Source organism: Podarcis pityusensis (genome assembly GCF_964106645.2).
Source record: "Podarcis pityusensis genome assembly, chromosome: 3".
NCBI lineage: Eukaryota > Metazoa > Chordata > Lepidosauria > Squamata > Lacertidae > Podarcis > Podarcis pityusensis.
Window position 1 is genome coordinate 122,647,034 of NC_138026.1, and position 26,084 is coordinate 122,673,117.

At 53.8% G+C, this 26,084-nt stretch overlaps 1 protein-coding gene across 5 annotated transcripts in view; it reads left to right on the forward strand.

Moving 5' to 3' along the window:
* Positions 1 to 26,084, forward strand: part of DNMT3A (DNA methyltransferase 3 alpha) — an 85,848-nt gene that overhangs the window by 54,943 nt on the left and 4,821 nt on the right. For 3 of the 5 annotated variants that reach the window (XM_081000058.1, XM_081000060.1, XM_081000059.1), the window contains 15 exons: positions 8,942 to 9,154; positions 10,643 to 10,801; positions 11,972 to 12,079; positions 13,664 to 13,820; positions 14,002 to 14,151; positions 15,998 to 16,042; positions 16,490 to 16,569; positions 17,872 to 17,984; positions 19,373 to 19,556; positions 20,764 to 20,848; positions 20,938 to 21,083; positions 21,208 to 21,298; positions 23,660 to 23,808; positions 25,413 to 25,498; positions 25,806 to 25,875. In XM_081000058.1, coding sequence (XP_080856184.1) covers positions 8,942 to 9,154; positions 10,643 to 10,801; positions 11,972 to 12,079; positions 13,664 to 13,820; positions 14,002 to 14,151; positions 15,998 to 16,042; positions 16,490 to 16,569; positions 17,872 to 17,984; positions 19,373 to 19,556; positions 20,764 to 20,848; positions 20,938 to 21,083; positions 21,208 to 21,298; positions 23,660 to 23,808; positions 25,413 to 25,498; positions 25,806 to 25,875 — 1,836 coding nt within the window. Of the gene's footprint in view, positions 1 to 8,941; positions 9,155 to 10,642; positions 10,802 to 11,971; positions 12,080 to 13,663; positions 13,821 to 14,001; positions 14,152 to 15,997; positions 16,043 to 16,489; positions 16,570 to 17,871; positions 17,985 to 19,372; positions 19,557 to 20,763; positions 20,849 to 20,937; positions 21,084 to 21,207; positions 21,299 to 23,659; positions 23,809 to 25,412; positions 25,553 to 25,805; positions 25,876 to 26,084 lie in introns of all 5 variants that reach the window. The other 2 variants (XM_081000056.1, XM_081000057.1) reach the window with 1 other exon arrangement.

A 26,084-nucleotide genomic window follows, 5' to 3' on the forward strand; every position in this document is an offset into this window, starting at 1 on the left:
GATGCAGGATAAATTCCACATTGCAAGGGATAAACGGCACCCTTTTGCTTGCGACACTTGTGATCGCAGTGAGCTCACCATCTCTTCTGCTTCTTCCCGGGAAATGCGGCCCCCAACTTCTATGACTTCAAAAGGGGATTGGAGAAATTCTGGGAGGAGGAGAGGGCTCTGGGTGGAAATTTGCAAATTTTTATATTGGAGTATCTTTCCTATAAAAGAAACCACTTTTATTTGCTTTTAAACGAGTGCAGCAACTGTTAAACACTTATTGAGCAGTAGTATTTGAGCAAGATGCTGATCGCATGGGCCGCTGGCCTGATCCTGCAGAGATCTTCTCATGAGAGCTTCACTCTCTGAGCAGTTTCCCTGGAAAGCAGAGCTGTGTCCCCCCCCTCCCCCCCCATCCCAGACCCCTAACTAGTTGGGTGGGCCATAATGGGATTCTGGGTCTTAGTTTGGTCTCTGTGCTTTTAGGAGCCTTTGGAAGGAAGCAGCAAGTTCAGCCTGCAAGTCTGTTTGCTTGCCAGGGAGAGGGGCAGGCGAATCCCGGAACTCATAGCCCACCCCCCAGATTCTGCGTGCGCCCCCCAGTGCCACACTGAGCCCATGTCGCCTTCCTCTGGGTTAGCCAGGGCAAGTGGGTGAGGGACCTCGTGAGCAAGAGCTAGGAAGACTCATGAGTTGGTGGCCTGGCTTAAAACATCCGAGGGGCCACTGACATGGGGGGCCACCCACAGGCAAATCCCCACTGCCCCTAGCCCCATCTGGGGGGGGGACAGGGCTCCTTCCTGACACCCAGAAAGACCATTGGCTGTGCTCTGAGCATCTCCCCCCTCCCCCCATTGAGTCCTCTTGGCCAAGTGTATTCTGGGTCCTTGGCATGCAGGGACCATTTATGGGACGAGGACAGGAACTCTTCCCCCACCCCCCGGCAATTGCTTTCCCTTGTGCAAATGGCCAGCAGATAGGAGCATTGTGGGGGGGGGAGCATGCAGCTCCTGCCCCCCTTTATGGGCTGCCCAGGTGCGCCAAGTCTTCCTCTTTAAGTCAGGGGACAGTTGGTTTTATGGGGCGCAACTGGAAGCGTGTATTTTCACCCCTCTTGCTTTTTGGGGGGAGGGTCTGCTCAGTGTTAGAAATTGGGGTAGGAATGCTAGGAGCCATGTGGCTCCTGGGACCTCAGTTGTGGGCGCCAAAACAAAACGTTTAGGCAGACCGGGCAGCAACAAATAAAAATTCCTGCCCAGTGAATCAGGGGGTCCTGCAGGGTAGCCTGGCAGCGGGAGACAGGTCTTTTGCTACCACGCTGTCCTGCCAAACACCTGATTCACCCAGCCTGGCGATTCAGGGGGTCTGGAGGTGATTCAGGCGCATCTTTTGCTACTGCGCTACCAGTTGAATCAGCTGTTTGGCGGGACAGAGCAGTAGACACGACTTTTGCTTTGGCACTACCTTGGAGACCAGGGCTGGGCGATATAGGGATATATCGTCCAAAACGGCTTTAAAGTTCACATTGTGAGAATTGTTTTGTAATATTTGAGCTGGCAGTCTATCGCTAATCACAATGTGTGTAAGGGCTGGGCGATAACTGCTTTTCAATATTGCAATATATCACCAGCTAAGCATTGCAATGTTATCAGCAGCTAAATCTTGCAGTCTGCCACAATGTCTGAAATAAGGAACCACGCAGAGGCGAGCAGGACAATGTCCTGGCAACTGCTACTACTTAAGGGTCTGAAACGGATAAATGACAATGTTATCAATCGCTACACAGGTCTGTTTCGCCAGCAGGCAAGCCAAAATTCATCCCAGCAGGACTTTAGGTTTGGGGCTTGGCTACCCAGTGGTGGGATTCAGGGCAATCTCAAAGTACGGCAATGAGTTGTGGGGAATCCAGTCATACCTTGGGTTACAGACACTTCAGATGCATTTTTTTGGGTTACGGACTGCCGAAACCTGGAAGTACCGGAACAGGTTACTTCTGGGTTTCGGCGGTCGTGTATGCGCAGAAGCGCTGAATTGCAACCTGTGCATGCGCAGACGTGCCGCTGTGGGTTGCCAGCGCTGCGGGTTGCAAATGTGCATCCCGCACGGATCACATTCGCAACCCGAGCATCCACTGTACAAATAAACTGGGACTGCCAGGCTGCAGAAGCAGCAGTGGCAGAAACCCCTTGCCGTGTCAGCAGCAGCGGCAGCAGTGGTGACTTACGCGGCCTCACGGCAGCGACAGACAGTGGCAGCAGTAGCAGCGCCCCGCAATGCTTCGTGGCGGTGATGGAAGGTGGCAGCAGTCGTGGTGGTGGCCCTCTGAGGCCTCGTGGTGGCAGAAGCTGTGGCAGCCGGCCTCAGTGAGTCTTTGCAGGCCAGATCTGCTTCTGCCAGCGTCTCCTGCGCCACCGTGAGGCCTCAGGCTGCTGCCAGCGCCATGACAAGGCCTTGCAGGCGGTCACCGCTTTCGCCACTGCCACAAGGCCTGGCAGGCCACCACGACTGGCCATCATCTGCTGTGACGATGCTTTGCAGGTGCTGCAACCATCTCTGGACACCCACAGGTACCCCTGAGACACACAGATGCCAGCACATGTTAAGGAGCATATCCACGGAAAGGAGGTGTGGGGCGAGTTTTCTAGCTTGGATTCTGGCATTGCAGGGGGCCAGATTAGATGACCACCCCACCCCCGGGGGTCCCGTCCAACACTGAAGCTCTCTTGATTCTTGGATAGGGAAGCCAGCAAAGGAACTTCAGAATTCCGCAATGGGTTGGATGTCCCATTTGACTAGGAGGGGAAATATGTGAGTGCCCTCTCCCAGTAACCCTTCCCTGTCTACTGAATTGCGTTTGGTCGCGGAGTGTCCCCATCTTGATCTGGAGATGTGGGGCAGTCAAGAATCCCTTCCCCTAAGATATGGGATCCTGGTTTCTCATGGGAACATTTCTAGAAGCCGGCTCTCCCCTTGAGCATCTCTCTCCTCCCCGTCCCCGGCCATTTATTTACTGTATTTTTCGCTCTATAAGACGCACCAGACCACAAGACGCACCTAGTTTTTGGAGGAGGAAACAAGAAAAAAAATATTCTGAATCCCAGAAGCCAGAACAGCAAGAGGGATCGCTGTGCAGTGAAAGCAGCAATCCCTCTTGCTGTTCTGGCTTCTGGGATAGCTGCACAGCCTGCATTTGCTCCATAAGACGCACACACATTTCCCCTTACTTTTTAGGAGGGAAAAAGTGAGTCTTATAGAGCAAAAAATATGGTATTTTGTTGGTGGCTTTCCGCCCCAATTTTCAGCCCAAAAGGCTCCCTGAGTGCCTGACAGGCAGTCAAATGAAGACAGCCGCTTCCCACAGACTTGCCATCTCAAAAACCCACAACCTGCAAGGGGACAGGAAGAGGAAATGAAGGCTTTTGGGCCACAGGACCAGGCCCCCCTCCCCAGGTTGCCACATGCTGTTAAGGGTGCTGCTCCTGCGCTGTCAAGAGAGTTCAGCGGGTGCAAGACTCTGAGAAATTAGAGAACAAAGTGGGGGGGCGGAATTCTTGGAATTTTGTGGAATATTTGAAAAAAATGTCACGGTGATACAAAAATGGTTGTCGGGTTTGATGTAATAGAGCAACGGAGGAGAATTTGTAGTTTAGCCATTTAGAATTGGTGTGTTTAACAGATAAAATGTAATCAACGTAGCAGCGTTATAAGGCAATAAAAGAGCACCCTAGTAGAAGGGTGGGTGGGAAGTCTGTGGACAGGAGAGATTGGTTCTCGCTGTATTTTAAAAGCATTTGTAAAATCTGAAAATCTAATTTAAAAAATACTATTAAAAAAAAGAGTTTAGTGGGGGAGGTTTGTGGGCTGCCAGTGGGGGGCATTGTTTAGTTTGGAGGCGGGGCAAGAGGAAGGTTGGGGTGGGAGCAGCAAATAATAATAATAGTAGTAGCAGCAGCAGCAGCAGTAGTAATAGTAATAATAATAATAATAATAATAATAATAATAATTTGTATAGTGCTCTATACCCACAGGTCTCAGGGTGGTTTACAATATAAAAGCGCAAGAGACATAATAAAACAAAAACATCCCAATAATTCAGCCCCCCCCCAGCAAAAAAACCCAGGAGGGGATTCACACTTCCATTATGCCGATAGCTCTCAAGGCCGCTTGACAGACAGCAACGACGACAATTAATTCTACGAGGCTTTATTAAGTTTTGTGAGCCCCCCAGAGTGAAGAGCAACGTATTAAAATGCAATAGGTCAGCCATCAATCGATGCAAGTATAAAACTGCAACGTCAGCGTTAGGAGGAGGACGGTCAGACCGGCTGCAATGCCCAGAGCGGCATCAAAATGTCTGAAAACATAGACCAGGGGATGGAGCCACCGGGGAAAGACACCCAGGGAAGGGCCTGGGATCGAGTGGGCACCCGGCGGAGCTCCCTGGTCTCTTCTCCTGCATTGCAGGGGGTTGGGCTGGATGACCCCAGGGTGCCCCCCAACCCTACCATTCCGTAATTCCCTGGGAACAATGCCTCTCCCCACCCACCCCTATTCTCTCCTTCCCTGGAAGCCCTCTGGGGGAATGTGGGCAGCAGAAGATATATTGATTAAATATTATCCCTCCTAACTCACGCTAGTGGGGTTATTCATACTGCAGAGTACAGGGCTCAGCAAACTTTTTCAGCAGGAGGCCAGTCCACTGTCCCTCAGACCTTGTGCGGGGGGCGGGCTATTTGGGGGGGGGAATGAACAAATTCCTATGCCCTACAAATAACCCAGAGATGCATTTTTTTTAAAAGGACACATTCTACTCATGTAAAAACACACTGATTCCCGGACTGTCTGCAGGCCGGATTTAGAAGGCGATTGGGCCGGATCTATCCTCCGGGCCTTAGGTTGCCTACCCCTGGCAGAGTACATTCCCCTCTTTACATAGCAGTTGCTAGTTGCAGATTCGTTAGAATCTCTTAAGTTCTATTATTCCTGGTAAGACCCCTTTGATTCCCTCCTAAAAGAATAAAGACACAACAGCCTTCTTTTAAAATAATAAGAAGTTTACTCACATTCGGTTCACAGCTGGATCCCTGAAGGCAAAGAAGCTTTAGCTTAGAGTTACAGAAGAGGGTTTGAGTTCATCCCATATGGGAACTGATTCCACATGCTGCTGGCTGAGAGAAGAAAAGGAATAATAATAATAATAATAATAATAATAATAATAATAATAATAATAATTTAGTATTTGTACCCTTCCCATCTGGCTGGGTTTCCCCAGCCACTCTGGGCGGCTTCCAACAAAGATTAAAAATACATTAAAATGTCACACATTAAAAACTTCCCTGAACAGGGCTGCCTTCAGATGTCTTCTAAAAGTCAAATAGTTGTTTATTTCCTTGACATCTGATGGGAGGGCGTTCCACAGGGCGGGCGCCACCACCAAGAAGGCCCTCTGCCTGGTTCCTTGTAACTTGGCTTCTTGCAGTGAGGGAACTGTCAGAAGGTCCTCGGCGCTGGACCTCAGTGTCCGGGCAGAACGATGGGGGGTGGAGACGCTCCTTCAGGTATACAGGACCGAGGCTGTTTAGGGCTTTAAAGGTCAAAAGAGGGGAAGGTGGCTGCGTGACTGGACCTTTTGTGGGGTCTGGAAGGGTCACGCCCACCTACCTGGTCACCTGCAAAGGAAGGATGCTCCAGACCAGGTGTAACAGGAAGTTCGACTGGCTGGACCAACATCCCCCTGTCTGTGTCCACTCTAGGCAAACAGGAAATGTTGTATTTGACTGCTTACGTTACATCCCACACACTGGGGGGCCTCTTCCATGAATCCGGCCTTTTCTAAAGCCATCTAGGTCGGCTGGTTCTGCAGCTTGAACTCTGCACCGCGTGAAGAAGAAGAATAAATAAATTTATTATTATTATTATTAATATTAATATTATTATTCCTTTTCCCTCTCCTGACTTCCATCCTTCAACTGCAGGCGCTCCTCTGCCCTCGGTCCTCCTTGTGAGGCTTCCTGCTGCTGGCGCAAGTGAGCGGATCTGGCCGCCCTCTGGGCAGCAGCAGGAGGCTTGGAGGGGCAGCAGAAGAGGCTGCCAGGGTCTGTTCTGGAGCCTCCTTGGGGGGCTGCCACAGTCCTTGCTGGGGATCGTTTCCAGGAGGTGGGGGCCTGAGGAATCTGGGGCAGCCCCAGAGAGAGAGAGAGAGAGAGAGCCCCCTCCTTGCCCCTGCCTTTGGGGACATACAAAGAGGGGGGCTGTGTTGGCGACTGGGCGCAGACTCTCACCCAAGCCCTGGGCATGGCGGGCGCTTGCATCTCTGCCAGAACCTGGCCAGATCTCACTTGGGTGCTGCTCTCCAGATTCCCGCACCTTACTCGCTGCCTTTTTCTTGGCGTGGCTGTGGGCCAGATCCTTCCTCCGGGGACTACAGATTTGGGGTGGGCTGGTTGCTTTTGGCATGTGCAGAAACGGAACTGTGTCAAAAATGCCCCAAGCCGTTGGAAAGGGATGGAGAGGTTTCCGTCCACCTGTTGTTCTTCAAGAGAGGAAGAGTCTTGGGTGTTGGCCAGTTGTCTGGGGTGGGCAAGGGGTGGGTGTGAGCCTGAGTGCCCCCCCCATCCAAAACGTGCCTTTAGTTTCCAGGTGGATTTGTGCAAAGCGAGATCCAGACAAGGAGGTCGGGGAAAGATCCCACGTGGAGGGGGGTGTGGCAAGGACCTTGTGGGGAGATGTTTATTTATAACTTACATATAAATACCACAGCATCATAAAAACATATCCCAGTGGTTTCCAGCAGTATAACGCCAAGCAATAAAGTTACAGAAAGAAGTAAGCGATGGGAGGACCTGGGGGGGGGGCCTGTGGTTCCACTTCTGGGCACCTTGATCCAGACTTAGGTGGGAGTCGGGGCCACGCCAGTGGTGCTGAGTCCCTGTGCTGGGGGGGGGCAGGGCTCCCATCCAGGCCAGCCTTGGCCAACGTGCTGCCCTGCAGATGTTTAGCAGCACAGCTCCCATCGGCCTGTGTTGCCTGGGGCCGTGATCCGCCCACAGAATAATAATAATAATAATAATTTATTTATACCCCGCCCATCTGGCTGGGCTTCCCCAGCCACTCTGGGCGGCTTCCAACAAAGTATTAAAATTCAGTGGTCTGTTAAACATTAAAAGCTTCCCTAACCAGGGCTGCCTAAACAGGTTCTCCTGCGTCAGCTCTTTGGGGCTGGCAGAGGTCCCCCCCCCCCGGAGACTCTCTTATCTTCAGTCTTCCCAGGGAGAGGCAGGACAACTGCTTGGGGGGAGGAAGGCAGAATGCGGAATCAGGTGGGCAACTCACCTGTCCCATCTTGGGGACGGTCTTTCCTCTCTCATGGTGACTTGGCGGAGATGCCGACCTGCAATGCTAGTCAGCGTCAGGGTGTGAGAAGCAGCCCCCGTGCGCCCCCCCTTTGGCGATTTCATCTTCTGTCTCCTTCCTGGAGTGTTTTGGGCTCTTGTGGGAAAAGGCGAAATCTGTGCTTACGTCCATCTCAGTTCTGTAGTCTGAAGCAGATTGTTGGGACTGGGATGAGCAGTTCTCGTTGCCTTCGGTGGGGGCGTCCTGGGGGGCTTGCTTTGTGCTGTCCTGGAGGTGCTTAGCAGCCGCTGCCAACACACAGTTGCCGCCAACTGAGCCCCCAAATCTCAAACACGCATCATCAGCCTGTGTCTCGAACTCAGGGCCCTCCCCTTTGCTCCTCCAGAGCCCCGGTCTTTCCAGAGAGGCAGTGGTAGGTCCTGCTTCCTTATGGGGGCTGCAAAAAGGGATCCCCCCCACTTCCTTTACCCCCATCGGTCTGTTGCTTCGTAGTTGGAGAGAGCCATTGCTTGAGGCCTTGAATGTGGGGGACACTTGCTAAAAATATTTGGCAGAAATACTCAAACGCTCCTTTTCGCTCTTAAAAATTGGTCTTCCCCAGTTGTGGTTTGAGACCAGAATGTGGGGATATACTTGCGCCTGCCTGGGAGTCAGGGGTTTGGATCCTGCCTCCCGCACGGTGGATTCCCTGTGGGATCTTAGGCAAGCCAGCTCTCTGTTTCGCCTTACCTGTCCAGTGGATTCCTGAGTGGCCTGCCCTGCAGGGGGGGTTGTGATGGGAAACAGAAAGATGAGAAACAACTTTGCGGGTTAGAAATGCCGCCCAGGTCAGGAACCTCCAGAGTGGATTTCCATCCTGCCCTAACCAAAACCTTTTGGCAGTTTCCGTTACGCTGAGACTCTCTGGCCGCCTGCGGACTGGAATTGGCGAGCTCAGCGCGGCTGGCAGAGCCTGTGGGGAAGGAGGAGACCCCCTTGCACATGGGGGGGGGGGCTGCTTCTGGTGGTCTCAACCAGGCCCCGCATTTACGGAGCAAGGCCCCCCAGCTGAAAGACCCCTCCCCACCCCACAAGGTCATGCTGAATTTTGCAACTCTCAAAGTCTCAAAATGAGGGGGGCTAAAAAGTTGAAGCGTGGGAATTCAAAAAATATTTGGGTCCAATTAATATAATTTAGTATTGCTTGGTAAGTAAAATATGTATAAAGTTGCTTATAAATTATTGCCAAGGGCTTGCAGTTAAATGACTTGGTTTTCCGAAAGCAGTTCATGTGCTTCTTCATCAAACGTAGAGTTACCAAGCTAAATGCGTTCCAGTTGCAAAAATAATTGCGCCCGTAAACATACTTTTCTCACTGTAGAAATGTGCAAAAACTAAGTTTTGCCCCCTGAAATGGCATGCCCTGCCTGCCAGTTTTTTCCAGTGGAGCTTCCTTCCTGGCGAAACGTCTCTCTGTGCCTACTGTCCTCGGAAGGAGCGCCCCCTGAGCTGGCTGGGGTTTGCCCGGCAGTGAGTGTGCCAGGGTGGGCACCACGGAAGGGTGGGGGGAGAAGCCCCTTCCCTTGACTGCCGCCCCAACCTTGTCTGCCGTCTCCCGCAGGCTGAGAAGAAGGCCAAGGTCATTGCCGGGATGAATGCGGTGGAGGAGATGCCCCCCAGCGAGCCCCAGAAGGAGGAGGAGGCCAGCCCCCCGGCCTCGCAGCAGCCCACGGACCCCGCCTCGCCCACCGTGGCCACCACTCCGGAGCCCGTGGGGCCCGAGGCCGTGGACAAAGGCATGTCCAAGTCGGCCGACGACGAGCCGGAATACGAGGTGAGCGGTGCCCTTCTGTGAGTCCCACCCCCCAGAGCTCCCGGCCCCCTGGGGGGCTCTCTCCCCACACTGAATGCTGACCCCCAGACGGGGCTGGCCTGAGCCACGCAGGGCAGAGGCTGTGGGCAAAGGCACCTCCGCAAGGGGAGAAGCTGGTGTGGCCGGCCGCCACTGCTGCCCCCCATGCAGCCGTGCGCTGAAGATGCGCCTATGGGGTGCCCCCCCCACCTTGCATTGGGTGGATGAGTTGGCAGGGAGGAACGATCAAGCTGAGAGAGGGGGAGCGCCCAGGAGAGGGTTTGCTCTCAGTCGGAGGGGAAGGAGGCTCAAATCCCCAGGGAAGGTGAGGCCAAGATCCTGGGAGCAGCGTAGGATCGGAATTGTGGAGTCGGGGGGACCCCACAGGGACATCTAGTCCAGCCCCTGGCAATGCAAGGCAGGAGGCAGGGAGTGGGGGAAGAGCGCATGCTGGCTGGTGGGAGATGGCAAGGGGCCGGTTGGAGGGAGACTGGAGAGGGTGGGGCTAGAAGCTTGAGCAGGTCTTCTGGCACGGGGGGGGGGGTCATCTCTCTGCAGCACGTCCAGGCCCACCTCTCCTTCGCCCCCTCGTTGCCCGAGTTCCCCCGTGTCACAGGCAGCCCCACTCGGAGACCCCCAGGCAGCCTTTGATGGGGGATTGAGGGATCGACGGAATTTCTGCCTCACTTTCCCTTCCAACAAATCCCAGAGCGGCTTGCGGACGATAAACGACAAAAGCTGAACAAGTTCAGCAGAAGTCCTAGAAAAGGATTCGCAAGCCATCAAGACAACATCTGTACAGCACTATTTGCAAGCCTGCCACTTAAAAATAAGCTAAATGTGGCAGGTTCAGCACAAGTCATGTTAGGTGATGAACAAATCACCAACGAGGCATTTAGGACCTATAAAATAATATAACAAGTCCACACACGCTCTCTTCCTCCCCAACTAATGACTCACAATCTTTGCTTCTTTTTTAAAATAGAATTTTTATTTGATTGTGCAGATTGTGCAAAATCACAAATAGTAAAAAATACACAAGATTCTCCCGAATTTATAGACTCCCCTCCATCGGTTCTTAACCTTTTCAGCTGCATATTATAAGTCACTCTTAATTTTCTGGTTCTCCATTGTATCCAAAGCCTACGTAACGTTACCAGAGTCATTTAAGACCTGTTAGAGAGTCCAGATGTGTACAGTGGTCTTTCAAGTATAGTCTAAATTCCCCCCATTCTTTGCTGAAGTTTTGATCTTCCTGGTTTCTGATTTCCACGATCATTTTTGCCGTCTCTGCGTAGCCCAGCGACTTGGTCTGCCATTCCGCTCTGGTCAGGGGGAAACACTCGCCTTTCCAACTCTGGGCAAGCAGCTGTTGATCTGTGCTTTCTTCCATCCATTAAAACACACACATCTGCAGCAGACCTGGACGTCCTTAGCCTGATGGTCTTTTCTTCTTCCTCCCCACGGCAGGACGGCCGGGGCTTTGGGATCGGGGAGCTGGTCTGGGGGAAGCTGCGGGGCTTTTCCTGGTGGCCGGGACGCATTGTCTCCTGGTGGATGACGGGCAGGAGCCGAGCCGCCGAGGGAACGCGCTGGGTGATGTGGTTTGGCGACGGGAAGTTCTCTGTGGTGAGTGGCCCAGGGGGGTGCTGGGGGGGGAGCCAGGCGGGCACCCGAAGGGGCGAGGAAGCACCTGCTTGCTGTGGCCTGAGCCCTGGGAGGCCGGCAGGGTCCCCTGCATGAAAGAAGAGGCTGCAGGATCAGGCCAGGGGCCCAAACCCAAGAGCCCCAGTCTCCCCTCCTGCAATTTCCAGCACCTAGAATTCAGAAGCATGCAGTCTAATGGCCATTGAGAGTCTTCTCCTCCTCCATGAACTTGTCCAATCCTCTTTGGAGAAATCTGAGGGCTCCCTTGGACCAAAACCAAGGACCCCAGCCAGGAATACCAGAGCCAAACAGCAGCCAGTCGGCTTGGTCTTGATTGAAGACTGTCGCCACAGGACTCCCACCTGCCACCAGGTGGAACAAGATGGAAGCCCCAAACAAAAGAGAACCCAAACTTTTATTAGCTGCTAATCCCCATGTTACACCCCCCAAACTACATCACTAATACATCACGGTTACATCATGAAAGGGGAGGTCTGGTGGCAGGAATCTGAGCATCCTGGACCCTGCCCCATGGTTCCCCTTGCCCTCCACCAAACACCCATCAAGTGGAACAAAAGAGATATATACATTTCCCTGTTTCCCAGCCAAGTTAATCAAACCCTTATTTCTGGAATGGCTACCTGTCTGGCACTCAGGTATCAGGATGCCAGGGATTATCCCTCGGGCAGAGGGGCTTCTGAGTAGCTGAGCTCACAGGTCTAGATGAATTTCTGAAGTTTTCCCAGTGAGCCAGTACATAGAGACATTGATCAGTGAATTATTACATTTGGTTTCTTGCAGCAGAGGCCCTTTGAATAGATAGGAAGAAACTGTGATGAAGTGTTTTGTGGGGACAAACCACACAAGTCACAAAAGTGATTGTGCTGGTTTTGGTAGTGGGCTGCATGTGCAGGATATCTGCTGGAGGGGCAACCCCCCCAACCTATACATAAGTTCCTGCAACCCTCCTGTGGCAGGGAGTTCCGCAGTTCCACTTTGCTTTCTAACCCTAAGAAACTCCCCCCCGCCCAAATTCTGACATTTATTTTCCAAAAGGGGGCGAAGGCAGTCTCCCCAGCCGCCTGGACCGCCCCGGGATTTGTGGAGAGGGTTCCGCATTTTCACACACCCCCCATCCTCTCTTTCCGGCAGGTCTGCGTGGAGAAGCTGCTCCCGCTCAGCTCCTTCTCCAACGCCTTCCACCAAGCCACGTACAGCAAGCAGCCCATGTACCGCAAAGCCATCTACGAGGTGCTGCAGGTAAGGCCTGACTCTGCTCCCCCCCCCCCATTTGCATCTCCCACCTGGCCAGCTTTTCCTGGTCCCTGTTTGCAGGCAGGTAGGAAGCCTCTAAGGGACGCGGGTGGCGCTGTGGTCTAAACCACTGAGCCTCTTGGGCTTGCCGATCAGAAGGTCGGCGGTTCGAATCCCCGCGATGGGGTGAGCTCCCGTTGCTCGGTCCCTGCTCCTGCCAACCTAGCAGTTCGAAAGCATGTCAACGTGCAAGTAGATAAATAGGCGGGAAAGTAATAGTAGTAGTAGTAGTAGTAGTAAATAATTTATTCATACCCTGCCCTTCCCGGTTCAGAAAACCGGGCTCAGGGTGGCTAACAACAAATTTAAAACACTTAATTGATGCAACAAAAAAACAGCATAAAATACAGTATAAAACGTGAATGACAATTCAGAATTCAAAAATCAATTTAGGGCGAAATCCATCCAATAAACATTAGATGATCACCAGGGCTAGCTGGCTGAATTGGTCATACTTGGGCCAGTGAGGAGACCAGGGGAGAACCAGCTGTGGGATCCCAGAGAGGGTAATCTTCAAAAAAGGGGAGGGGGAGGAGAAGGGAAGGGAAATAAAAGATCAGGCTAAGTTCAAGTTGAAAGCCAGGCGGAATAGCTCTGTCTTACAGGCCCTGCGGAAGGAAGTTAAATCCTGCAGGGCCCTGGTCTCCTGGGACAGAGCGTTCCACCAGGTTGGAGCCATCACTGAGAAGGCCCTGGCCCTGGTGGAGGATAATCTAACTTCCTTAGGGCCTGGGACCTCTAAACGATGATTATTCATGGAGCTTAAGGTCCTCTGTGGGGCAGACCAGGAGAGGCGACCCCGTAAACACGTGGGCCCTAAGTTTCCGTGTGCTGCTCTGGTTTCGGTGTTCCATTGCGCCAGAAGCGGCTTAGTCCTGCTGGCCACATGACCCGGAAGCTGTACGCCGGCTCCCTCGGCCAGTAAAGCGAGATGAGTGCCGCAACCCCAGAGTCGTCTGCGACTGGACTTAACTGTTGGGGGTCCTTTACCTTTACCTTTGAGGAAGCCTTTAAAAGGACAAGCCCCCCCCCCCCCCGTTCACACTGCCCCACAGACCAGCTCAGGGGGTGGGAAGGGACCTGGCCAGCTGCTCCACAGCCTTCCTCACCTGCCCCACATCCACCTGCGCCAGAAGCACAGAGGAAGAAAAGGGGTTTACTTGGAAAAACAAGATATTGAGGTCGAAAGGGTCTCCTAGTCCAGCCCCCTTGAGGCAAGCCAAACAGAGGCTGAACCAATGTGTTGGGGACCTGCCCCCCTGGCAGGGTCCACAGCCAGCCTCGCCGGGGGGCAGATTCACATGCACCTACAAGTAGGTGGGGGAAAGCCCTGCAGAGTTTGGGGGGCACAACAGAGGGTCCAGCGGGGGTATCTTTGCCTGCCAGGCCCCCACCCTGAAGCAGCTGCCCTAGGAGCTCTCCAGGATTTCAGGCAGGGAGATGCTGCTGTCGGGAATTGCACCAGGGGTCCCTTCTGCGTGCACGCAGGTGCTCTACCCACTGAGCGAGCTGACCCTTCTGCCCCCGCAGGTGGCCAGTAGCCGGTCAGGCAAGATCTTCCCCTCCTGCCCCGAGAACGATGAAACCGACACGTCCAAAGTGGTGGAGATCCAGAACAAGCAGATGATTGAGTGGGCCGTGGGGGGCTTCCAGCCCTCTGGCCCCAAGGGCCTGGAGCCGCCAGAAGGTAAGGAAGTGGGGCAGGAGCTGGGGGGGGGGCTCTAGGGCAGGCGGGCAGGCAGACCCTGGGGGTTCCTGACCCCAAAGCCCGGTGAGCGCCAAGCAGAGGAGCATCCTCACCCAAGGGACCGCGGAGCTAGATTCGCACTCGGGGCTTGCCCCCCTCACCCCCCGTTCTTCCCTTGCAGAGGAGCGCAACCCCTACAAAGAAGTTTACACAGAGATGTGGGTGGAGCCGGAAACCGCTGCCTACGCCCCTCCTCCCCCCGCCAAAAAACCAAGGAAAAGCACAGCGGAGAAGCCCAAGGTCAAGGAAATCATTGACGAGCGCACCAGAGGTCAGCCAGGGGCCGGGGGCGGCTGCTTTGTCTGGGAGGTTCCCCGCTTTCTCTGATGTCGGACCATCAGAAGGATCCGCCGGATCAGGCCCAAGGGGATCACCTGGTCCTCTCTCCCATTTGGGGATTGAACCTGCAAGCTTGGACTTGCCAGCACCACGCTCTCGCCAGCGCAGCCCAAGCAGGATTTGAACACAAGAGCCGTGCTCTCCTCCTCTGTTAATTTGCCTTTCAAAGCCGTCTTGCTTGGCTGTCTCCTGTGGCAGGGAGTTCCAAAGTTGAACTTTGTGCCGCATGAAGGGCTTTTCTGGCCCAGCTGCTTCTGGGGGCAGGGGCAGGGGGAAGCGCTGTAGGGCAGCAGCTGCCCTGCTGTGGAACCCCCCAAAACCTGTGTTCCTGGTCCTCTGTACCCCACTCCATCTGGGGGTGCCCCCTCCTCCTCTGCTTGATGGAGTAGCTGCCCCCAGTTTCCTCCTGTGCAGAGAAAGACCTGCACAGGACTAGGGTGTTGAGGTGTTCTAAGAGGCTGCGTGGAGCAGTGGTCAGAGCAGAGCTTTCCCCATAAGTGTCCTCTCTCCCTGTCTCCCCCCTTCTGGGATGCAGGGTGTGGGGGGCCCCTTCTTGCCTCTGTGCTTTGTCACCTGCACTCTGGCGCAGCCCTTGGGCAACCTTCCTGCCCCTTGGCCTCCTCTTCCGCCCCTCCTGGCATCGCTGGCACAGAGTCCTTGTCCCAAAGAGGCTGGGGGGGGGGGCTGAGAGACCCTGCCGGCTGTTTCTTTGGGCAGCCCGGGACCCCGAAAGAGGCTGTTAGGGGGCGGGGAGGCTGTGCCCCCCCAGGGGGTAATAGAGGACTCTGCAGGAAAGGGGCAAAGACATTGCCCAGAGCTCAGAGCAGACAGACGTCCACAAAGCAAAACAGGAAAAGCGGGTAAACAGTTTCAATCAAGCCCTACCTAATCTGGGCAGATTTCGTCAAGACCACCTCTGTTTTTATCATGGGAAAAGAGGCAAAATCAGCATAGATAAAAGACCATCAGATGTGCTGATGAGCAGCTGAGGCCACCCCTTGGCATCCCATCATGCAGCCTTTGCCAACTTGGTAACCCCTCCAGAGAATAAAAAAATTGGGGAGTTGGAAGGGACCCCTGGGGGTCATCCAGCCCAACCCCCTGCAAGGCAGGAATCCCAGCTAAAGCATCCAGGACAGGCAACCATTCAACCTCTGCTTAAAAACCTCCAAGGAGAGTCCATCACCTCCCAAGAGAGACCCTTCCACTGTCCAACAGCTCTGACTATCAGAAAGTTTTTTTGTATGTTTAGTTGGAAGCTCCTTCCTTGTCACTTGAAGCCATGGGTTCAAGTCCTGCAACAAGCTTGCTCCCTCTCCCATTTGAGACGTTTGAAGATGGCTCTCCTATCTCCTCTCAGTCTCCTCTTTTCCAGGCTAAACATACCCAACTCCTTCAACCGTTCCTCATCAGGCATGGCTTCTAGACCCTTAATCTTCTTGGTCTCCCTCCTCTGCCCACCTCCCAGCCTGTCAATAGCCCATCTTCCTAAAACTTTCTAATTTTTAATTCTTTCACTGTATTGTCTTTCTGGTTTGATATTGATGCAAACTGCCGTGATAGATTTCTACGATACAGTGGTGTAATAAATCTTTTGAAAAGCAAGATAAATATAACTTTTTAATGTGTTGTTTTGTGCTTTCCTGTTGTTGCAAACCACTGCGATATATTTCCAGGAAGCAGTGGTATATAAGTATTTTTATAAATAGCAGAACAGAGCCCACCCTCCTGTTCTGCCCTCCGCTCACCAAACCGCCCCCCCCCTTTTCCCTCCGCAGAGCGTCTTGTTTACGAAGTCCGGCAGAAGTGCAGGAACATTGAAGGTGAGCCTAAGCCCTTGCTGCCTTGGCTGCACAGAAGCGGGGAGGGGTGCATGCATTGGGGGGGGGGGGTCGCTTTTCCACGTCCGCTTTCAGCGCTTCCCTTCAAGAGATGCTGGCCCCAGAAGCCGCAGGGTCCTGGGGGGGCGAGGAGCGTCCGTGCGTCCTGCCCCCGCCTCGTAAGTGGCAGTCACTCAGTGCGGAGGGTCTTTTGTGCCCCCCCCTTGCAGCTGCCAGCTCCGTCCGGTCCAGCAGGAGGGGCCGTAATGTTCCGGGTCCGGTCCAGAGGTTGCTGGGTGTGCCTTTGGAAGAGGGGGAGCATTGCAGATAGGTACAAAGGGAGGTGGGCGGTAGGTCTTGCAAGGTGGGGGGAGGCCAGGGGGCAGCTCCCATCTCCCTCCCCTCTCCCCCCCTAACCCTTCTCCCCTTGTGTCGTCCCCCCCCCCCCAGATATCTGCATCTCCTGCGGGAGCCTCAATGTCACCCTAGAGCACCCTCTCTTCAACGGAGGCATGTGCCAAAACTGCAAGGTAGGCCTTGAGGTGCCAGAATGCAAATAGGTAAAGGTAAAGGGGCCCCTGACCGTTGGGTCCAGTCATGACCGACTCTGGGGTTGCGGCGCTCATCTCGCTTTACTGGCCGAGGGAGCCGGCGTACAGCTTCCGGGTCATGTGGCCAGCAGGACTGAACCGCTTCTGGCGAACCAGAGCAGCGCACGGAAACACTGTTTACCTTCCCGCCGGAGCGGTACCTATTTATCTACTTGCACTTTGAGGTGCTTTTGAACTGCTTGGTGGGCAGGAGCAGGGACTGAGCAACGGGAGCTCAGCCTGTTGCGGGGCTTTGAACCACTGACCTACTGATCAGAAAGTCCTAGGCTCTGTGGTTTGACCCACAGCACAACCCGCGTCCCAGAATGCAAATACAAGCCCTGCAAATAATGGAAATCTTGTCATTGTCTGCAGGGAGGAGGCAGCACGTGGGTCGCTTGGGGGTGGGGTGGCAGGAGCCCCTAGGGGAGAGGGAGACGTCTGCTGTGGCGAGGCTCCTTACGGGGTCCTTGCCGCAGGATCACATTCATCCAACTGCACTGGCTCCCAGGGTCAGGTACAGGGTCAGATTTAAGGTGCTGGTTTTAAACTTTATAGGCCTAGGACCCACGTACCTACGGGACCGCCTCTCCTGGTCTGCCCCGCGGAGGACCTTAAGGTCCACAAATGACAACACTTTGGAGGTCCCGAGCCTCAAGGTGGTTAGATTGATCTCAACTAGGGCCAGGGCCTTTTCAGTGCTGGTCCCAACTTGGTGGAACGCTCTGTCACAAGAGACTAGGCCCCTGCGGGACTTGACATCTTTCCGCAGGGCCTGCAAGACAGAGCTGTTCCGCCTGGCCTTTGGGTTGGACTCAGTCTGACCCTTATGTTCCCCTCCCCTTATGGTCTTGATTTATCAAGAGGCTGCATTTTAAATTGCATTTTAACCTGTATTTTAAATTGGGTTCCCCCCTTTCTCTTTCCCCCCATTACGTTTTTACTGTGATTTTATTGATGTTAACCACCCTGAGCACGGCTCTGGCTGGGGAGGGCGGGGTATAAATAAAATTATTTATTATTATTATTATTATTATTATTCTCTGCCTGTGCTCCACCTGTAAGGTGGCCAGCGCCTTTCCTGTTAGTGTGCTGCAAAGGGCTTTGGCATGGAGCCATAGAATTGTGGAATTTGGTGGGACCCCGAGGGCCATCTAGCCCACCCCCTGTGAGGCAACAATCGCGGCGCCAAGAAGGCCCCCTCACTCCTCTCTTCTCTCTCCTCTTGCCCCCCCCAACCAGAACTGCTTTTTGGAATGCGCTTACCAGTATGACGACGACGGCTACCAGTCCTACTGCACCATCTGTTGTGGGGGCCGCGAAGTCCTCATGTGTGGCAACAACAACTGCTGCAGGTGAGCCAAAGGACGGGGGGAGGGCTAAGGGGGAGGGGTCCACACCTGTCTGCTCCCCCCCCCTGCTGGTGGCCCTCCCTAAGGCCAGGGGACCCACTAGGAGACACCTCCCATTGCCTCAGTCAGGTGGGCAGGATATTATTATTACACCCTGAGGTCCAGCTCCGAGGGCCTTTTGGCGGTTCCCTCCCTGTGAGTAGTGAGGTTACAGACAAGCTTCCTTCAACAGGGATGCCTTCAGATGTTTTAAAAGTAGGATAGTTGTTTATTTCCTTCACATCTGAAGGGAGGGCTTTCCACAGGGCGGGTGCCACTACCAAGAAGGCCCTCTGTCTGGTTCCCTGTTACCTCACTTCTCACAATGAGGGAACAGCCAGAAGGCCCTTGGTGCTGGACCAAGGCCGTTTAGGACTTTAAAGGTCAGCACCAACACTTTGAATTGTTCTTGGAAACGTACTGGGAACCAATGCAGATCTCTCAGGACCAGTGTTATGTGGTCCCGGCAGCCACTCCCAGTCCCCAGTCTAGCTGCCGCATTCTGGATTAGTTGTAGTTTCTGGGATACCTTCAAAGGTAGCCCCACGTAGAGTGCATGGCAGTAGTCCAAGCGGGAGATAACCAGAGCATGCACCACTCTGGCGAGACAGTCCGCGGGCAGGTAGGGTCTCAGCCTGCGTACTACATGGAGCTGATAAACAGCTGCCCTGGACACAGAGTTAACCTGCGCCTCCATGGACAGCTGTGAGTCCAAAATGACTCCCAAGCTGCGCACCTGGTCCTTCAGGGCCACAGTTACCCCATTCAGGATCACGCAGAAGCAGGCTGGGAACCAGACTGCAAGAAGCGCTTGCTGGACCAGCCCCATGGCCCAAGCAGACGCCCAAAGGGAAACCCACAGGCAGGACCCGAGTCCAAGAGCAGCTCTTCCCTCCTGCATTTCCAGCAACTGGGATTCAGAAACGTTGTTCACTCTGACTATGGAGGCAGAGCAGAGCCACCCTGGCTAGGAGACATCGATAGTCCTCTCCTTCTCCTCCTCCATGAATTTGTCCCCTCCTCTTTGAAATCCATCCAAGCTGGGAGTCCATCGCTTCCTTATGTGGGAGGGAGTTCCACAGTTTAACGAGGCACTGCATGAAGAAGGGCTTTCTCTTATCTGCCCTGAATCTTCCAACATTCAGACTAGGGATAAGGAAAGATTCGCCCAGCAGTTGGGTCTGGGTTGGGCTAGGCCTGGGAGGAACCCCTGCCAGTCAGTGCCAGGGTGATCCCACAGGCAGTGGAGCAAGCCGGGGGGCAGGGGGGGTTAGACTGCCAGAGTCAGGAATCCCTCCCTCCCTCCCTCGTCCTGCTGGGCCGGAGCGCTGACGGCTGGACTCTGCCCGCAGGTGCTTTTGCGTGGAGTGCGTGGACTTGCTGGTGGGCCCTGGCGCTGCCCAGGCGGCCATCAAGGAAGACCCCTGGAACTGCTACATGTGCGGCCACAAAGGCATCTACGGCCTGCTCCGGCGGCGGGAAGACTGGCCCTCGCGCCTCCAGATGTTTTTCGCCAACAACCACGACCAAGAGTTTGTAAGTTCAGGGCAGCGCAGGGGGGGGGATAAGGTGGGTCTTGGGGTGCCCTTTTGCCAGGAGGCGGCAGGAGACACCTCGGCCCTTGCCCTCTACCGTGTCCTCTGGGGAGCCACTTGTCTTGCAAGAGTGGATTTATTCCGTTGTGATGCTCAAGGCAACATAGCACAGCAGCAGCTGGCAAGGAAGCCACACAAGGGAGCTCCAGGCCTACAAATTGCACGGGCTTCTATTATTATTATTATTATTATTTTATTTTAGATTTTAGATTGAATTTATACGCCGCCCTATATATACCCAGAGGTCTCAGGGCAGTTAAATGCTTGTAGAATGGCATTCCATCACCTTAGCTTTATACATGTGTAGAAATCCAGTTGCATTCTCTGGGAACGGACATCCTGAATTTTGGCTAGGCGAGATCTGGTTTTCAGCATTGCAATATATCACCAGCTAAACATGGCAATAGAGTGGTACCTTGATTCTCCAACTTAATCCGTTCCGGAAGTCTGTTCCAAAACCAAGGCGTTCTAAAACCAAGGTTCGCTTTCCCATAGAAAGGAATGCAAAATGGATCAATCCGTTCCAGACTTTTAAAAACAACTCCTAAAACTACAATTTAACTAGATTTTTACTGTCTAATGAGACCATTGATCCATAAAATGAAAGCAATAAACAATGTACTGCAGTTACACAATCGATCATTCAGTAGCTGAACTGGGTTCCACACGGTCACAAAAACAAACCAAAAAGAGCCACAAAAACGCAAAATAAATAGTAAAAACAGACAGACCTCAGTGTAACACTCAAAATGGAGCACGTTCGGCTTCCGAAAAAAGTTCGCAAACTGGAACACTTCTGGGTTTGCAGTGCTTGGGTTTCAAGTTGTTTGAGTACCAAGGCGTTTGAGAACCAAGGTACCGCTGTATATTGATATATCCCGATGCCCAAAAGAAGCATGGAGCTATGTAGAGGCTTGCAAGATCTCCGTTGGCCTCGTGAAATCTCCCATGAGATCTCACACGACCTTCCCTCCACTGGGGGAATTCCAGGGGTCTTGACTTTGCACAAATTTGCCCCGGCACGCAAATCCCCGGGACACAACCCCCCGCCTGAGTTGCCGGCCTGCTGTCCTGTCACACACACACACACACACCCCCGCCTTCCTCTCTCGCCCACCCCAACGCCGTCTCTCTTTGCATCTTGGCAGGACCCACCAAAGGTTTACCCGCCGGTCCCCGCCGAGAAGAGGAAGCCCATCCGGGTGCTCTCGCTCTTTGACGGCATTGCCACAGGTGAGCCTGCCCCTCTCCAGGAAGCGAGGGCCGTGTTGGGGTGCAGCCCCCCCCTGCGCAGCTGTGACTCTCCCCCCCCCTCCCTCCAGGTCTCCTGGTGCTAAAGGACCTGGGCATCCAGGTGGACCGCTACATCGCCTCGGAGGTGTGCGAGGACTCCATCACGGTTGGGATGGTGCGACACCAGGGCAAGATCATGTATGTTGGGGACGTCCGCAATGTCACGCAGAAACACGTACGTGGAGCTCTGGGGAGGGGGGGAGGGCGGCTTCCCCTCCCTCTGTGTCGCTGGCCCAGGACCCCAGCCCCAGGGGGCGCCCCTCCCGCCTCTGACGCTCCCGCCTCCTTCCGCACTGCAGATACAGGAGTGGGGGCCCTTTGACCTGGTGATTGGAGGCAGCCCCTGCAACGACCTCTCCATCGTCAACCCCGCCAGGAAAGGCCTTTACGGTAGGTGTCCCTGCCGGGGCTCACGCGGTCAAAGAATCGTCGGGTTGCGTCATCGGGTCCAGGCTTTCCGAAACTTGGGTCTCCAGCTGTTTTTGGACTACAGTTCCCATCCTCCCTCATCATTGAAAGACCTACACTGGCTCCCAGTATGTTTCCAAGCACAATTCAAAGTGTTGGTGCTGACCTTTAAAGCCCTAAACGGCCTTAGTATACCTGAAGGAGTGTCTCCACCCTGGACACCTGGGTCCAGCTCCGAGGGCCTTCTCGATGGTGGCGCCCACCCTGTGGAACGCCCTCCCACCAGATGTCAATAAATAAACAACTATCTGACTTTTAGAAGGCATCTGAAGGCAGCCCTTTTTAGGGAAGTTTTTAATGTTTGAAGTTTTACAGTGGTACCTCTGGTTGCAAATGGGATCCGTTCCGGAGGCCCGTTCGCAACCTGAGAAGAACGCAACCTGCGTCTGTGCATGGGTGGGTCGCGATTTGGTACTTCTGTGCACGCGCGAGCGGCGAAACCCGGAAGTAACCCTTTCCGCTACTTCCGGGTTGCCGCAGGACACAACCTGAAAACGCGCAACCTGAAGCAAACGTAACATGAGGCTACCAGACTTTTGGAAGACATCTGAAGGCAGCCCTGTTTAGGGAAGCTTTTAATGTTTAGCAGACCACTGTATTTTAACACTGTGTTGGAAGCCGTATAAATAATAAATTCTATTCTATTCTATTGGTCCCACTCGCTAGGGATAGAATCATAGAATCATAGAGTTGGAAGAGACCACAAGGGCCATCAAGTCCAACCCCCTGCCAAGCAGGAAACACCATCAGAGCACTCCTGACATATGGTTGTCAAGCCTCTGCTTAAAGACCTCCAAAGAAGGAGACTCCACCACACTCCTTGGCAGCAAATTCCACTGTCGAACAGCTCTTACTGTCAGGAAGTTCTTCCTAATGTTTAGGTGGAATCTTCTTTCTTGTAGTTTGGATCCATTGCTCCGTGTCCGCTTCTCTGGAGCAGCAGAAAACAACCTTTCTCCCTCCTCTATGTGACATCCTTTTATATATTTGAACATGGCTATCATATCACCCCTTAACCTCCTCTTCTCCAGTATGATGGGAGTTGTGGTCCAGAAACAGCTGGAGACCCAAGTTGAGGAAGGCCTGTTCTAGTCCAATGCCCTGCAATTCAGGAATCTCGGCTAGAGCATCCATGACAGATGGCCCTCCAACCTCTGCTTAGAAACCTCCAAGGAAGGAGAATTCACAACCTCCCAAGGGAGACCGACCCGCTGTTGAACCGCTCTTACTGTCAGAAAGTTCTTCCTGGTGTTTAGTTGAAATCTCCTTTCTTGTTACTTAAAACCATGAGTTCGAGTCCTCCCCTCCAGAGCAGGAGAAAACAAGCTAGTCCACCCTTCCATTTGATGGCCCTTGACATATTGGAAGATGGCTCTCCTATCTCCTCGCAGTCCCCTCTTCTCCAGGCTAAACATTCCCAATGACCTCAAAGCTGTTTAAATCATTTGCGTCACTGATAGCTGTGACCCCAGGGTTAGGGTCTGCCTTTGTCTAGTGACGGTGGTGCTGTGGTCTAAACCACTGAGCCTCTTGGGCTTGCCAATCAGAAGGTCAGCGGTTTGAATCCCTGCAAGGGGTGAGCTCCCATTGCTCTGTCCCAGCTCCTGCCAACCTAGCAGTTCGAAAGCACACCAGTGCAAGTAGATACTGTATTTTTCGCTCTGTAAGACGCACCAGACCATAAGATGCACCTAGTTTTGGGAGGAGGAAAACAAGAAAAAAAATATTCTGAATCTCAGAAGCCAGAACAAGAGGGATCGCTGCACAGTGAAAGCAGTGATCCCTCTTGCTGTTCTGGCTTCTGGGATAGCTGCGCAGCCTGCATTCGCTCCATAAGACGCACACACATTTCCCCTTTTTAGGAGGGAAAAAGTGAGTCTTATAGAGCAAAAAATACGGTAAATAGGTACCGCTGCAGCGGGAAGGTAAATGGCGTTTCTGTGCATTCTGGCTTGCGTCACAGTGTCCTGTTGCACCAGAAACTGTTTAGTCCTGCTGTCCACATGACCCAGAATACTGTCTGTGGACAAACGCCGGCTCCCTTGGCCGGAAAGTGAGATGAGCACCGCAACCCCATAGTCGCCTTTGACAGGACCTAACCACCCAGGGGTCCTTTCCCTTCCCTTCCCTTGCCTAGGGGTCTGGAGAAGGGGATTTCCCCACGCCCTTAATCACCCTGGAGTGTGGGGCCAGAAGGGCTTGCCAAGGGAGCTTTTGTCTCTTGTGGGCTGGTCTTGGGTTTGCGCCCCCGTTCATGGCGGTCTTCCTCCCCTCCCACCCCAGAGGGCACGGGCCGACTCTTCTTTGAGTTCTACCGGCTGCTGCACGAGGCCCGGCCCAAGGAGGGAGACGAGCGGCCCTTTTTCTGGCTCTTTGAGAACGTGGTGGCGATGGGCGTCAGCGACAAGAGAGACATCTCTCGCTTCCTGGAGGTGAGAGGGTGGGCAGCGGGTGGGTGGGCAGGCAGCGCTCTGAATGTCCCTGGGCGGGAAAGGGAGGAGCAGCCTGGGGGAACGTGCCGGATCTGAGCCAATGCAGCCAGAACAGGAACGGCAGTGTCTCCAAAGGCGCGACCTGCCCGCCTCTGCTGTGTTCCAGGCGCAGGGAGTTCCTCCTGCCACCAGAGGGCACCTGAGTGTTTCCAGGGCTCATCTTGCACATGCCGCTGCTTGAAAAGCAGCCTTGCCTAGCAGTTAGAGTGGCAGAGCACCAGGTTCAAATCCCCCACTCTTCCAGGAAACGCGCAGCAGGTGGCTCTCAGCCTAGCCTACCTCGCCTACCCTTTCCTGCTGGCTGGCGGGGCTTTGGGAAGGGGGCAGCTTCTGAGGGAGGGGGCAACATCTGGCTGCCTCTCTCTGTTCTAAGTGAATCCAGAATGTTAGCCCCCCAGGGGTGAACACGACAGCCAGGTCAGAAATGAGGCGGTTTAAGAGTTTCCGTCTGAGAAGCTGAATGATCTGTTCCAGGATTGAATCAGGGTGAGGTTGTCAGACAGGGCCAGGGGTCAGCAAACTTTTTCAGCAGGGGGCCAGTCCACTGTCCCTCAGACCTTGTGGGGGGCCAGACTATATTTGGGGGGGGGGAATGAACAAATTCCTATGCCCCACAAATAACCCAGAGATGCATTTTAAATAAAAGGACACATTCTACTCATGTAAAAACACTCTGATTCCCGTACCGTCCGTGGGCCGGATTGAGAAGGCGATTGGGCCAGATCCGCCCCCGGGCCTTGGTTTGCCTATCCATGATCAGGGCATTGAATGAATGAATGAATGAAATTTTTATTGCTGAAAGCAATAAGCCGTCACAATTGGTCACAATGCATAGAATACAAATAACTGATTTAAAACTGAACAACAACAGCAGCAACAGCAGCAAAGCAAACATACAAAAATGCGAAAAACACACCTGCATAAGTTAAGCACTCCATTTCTCTCGCTCCCCCTTATGATACTTGTCTTGGTGCCCAGCTCTCAACTTACTTGCAGCCAAGGCAAATTTTGCAACCTGTGCAGTAAGAAATATGTTCTTGCCAGCCAGCAAACTAGAGATTTGCTGAAGGGGAGGTCAGTTGGAAAGAGAGCAAAGGATATAATGTAGGATGTAATTTAGGGGAATCCACAGAGAGGGAAGGGGCACCAAGGGTCGTCTAGCACAACCCCCTGCGAGGCAGAAATCTCACTGGGTTCTAAATTAAACCCCAGGGCACCTTCTGCTCAGTAAGGCCCTCCGGTGGGCAGGACAGGGCTGGCACAGGGGCATCGGAAGCTGCCTTCTACTGCACTGGCTGGCAGCCGTGGCTTCCCAGAGCTTCAGGCAGGGCTCAGCCTGCCCTGGAGATGCCCATTCTGTGGGCAAGGCGGGCGCTGCGCCACTGAGCTCTGCCCCTTCCCCAATGGCATGAGCAGGGGCAGGCACTTGCTGGAAAGGTCTGGAGGGCCTGAGCCCCAAAGAGCCTCTGCCGGGAGGGAGGGCAGCCCGTCCCCCTGCCCGCCCTGTGACGCTTTCCTCCTCCCCCCTTCTCTCTCGGCTGCAGTCCAACCCGGTGATGATCGATGCCAAAGAGGTCTCGGCAGCGCACAGAGCCCGCTACTTCTGGGGGAACCTGCCCGGCATGAACAGGTTGGTCAGAGGTCTGGCGCCAACACCCAGAAACCCGCCCGTGCCAAGGAAGCGGTGAGGTCCTGCCAGAACCCTGCCTGCCTTGGGACAGAGAGGAAATAATAATAATAATAATAATAATAATAATAATAATAATAATAGATTAAAACTTGAGCCCGCTTGCCAGCTCCTCTGGCATACATCTGTGAAGAGGGGGCTTGGGGGGGGCGAAGGTGTGAGGCCCAGGAGGTGGGGGTCTTGCAGGGAGAGGCGTTGAGGCTCCCGGGATCCCTATTCTGGGCTGATCAGTTGTCTGTTTCCCCTGCAGGCCGTTGGCTTCAACTGTGAATGATAAGTTGGAACTGCAGGAGTGTCTGGAGCATGGCAGGATAGCCAAGGTGAGCGCGGGGAATTGGGGCCAGTAGGGGCAAGTGCCTCTAGCTGAGGAAGGAAGGAAGGCAGGAGTCGCCAAGTGGTCTGACCTCACAGGCAGGGAAGGCCACCCACCTGGATAGAATAATAATATAATAATTTATTATTTGTACCCTGCCCATCTGGCTGGGTTTCCCCAACCACTCTGGGTGGCTTCCAACAAGGATTAAAAATA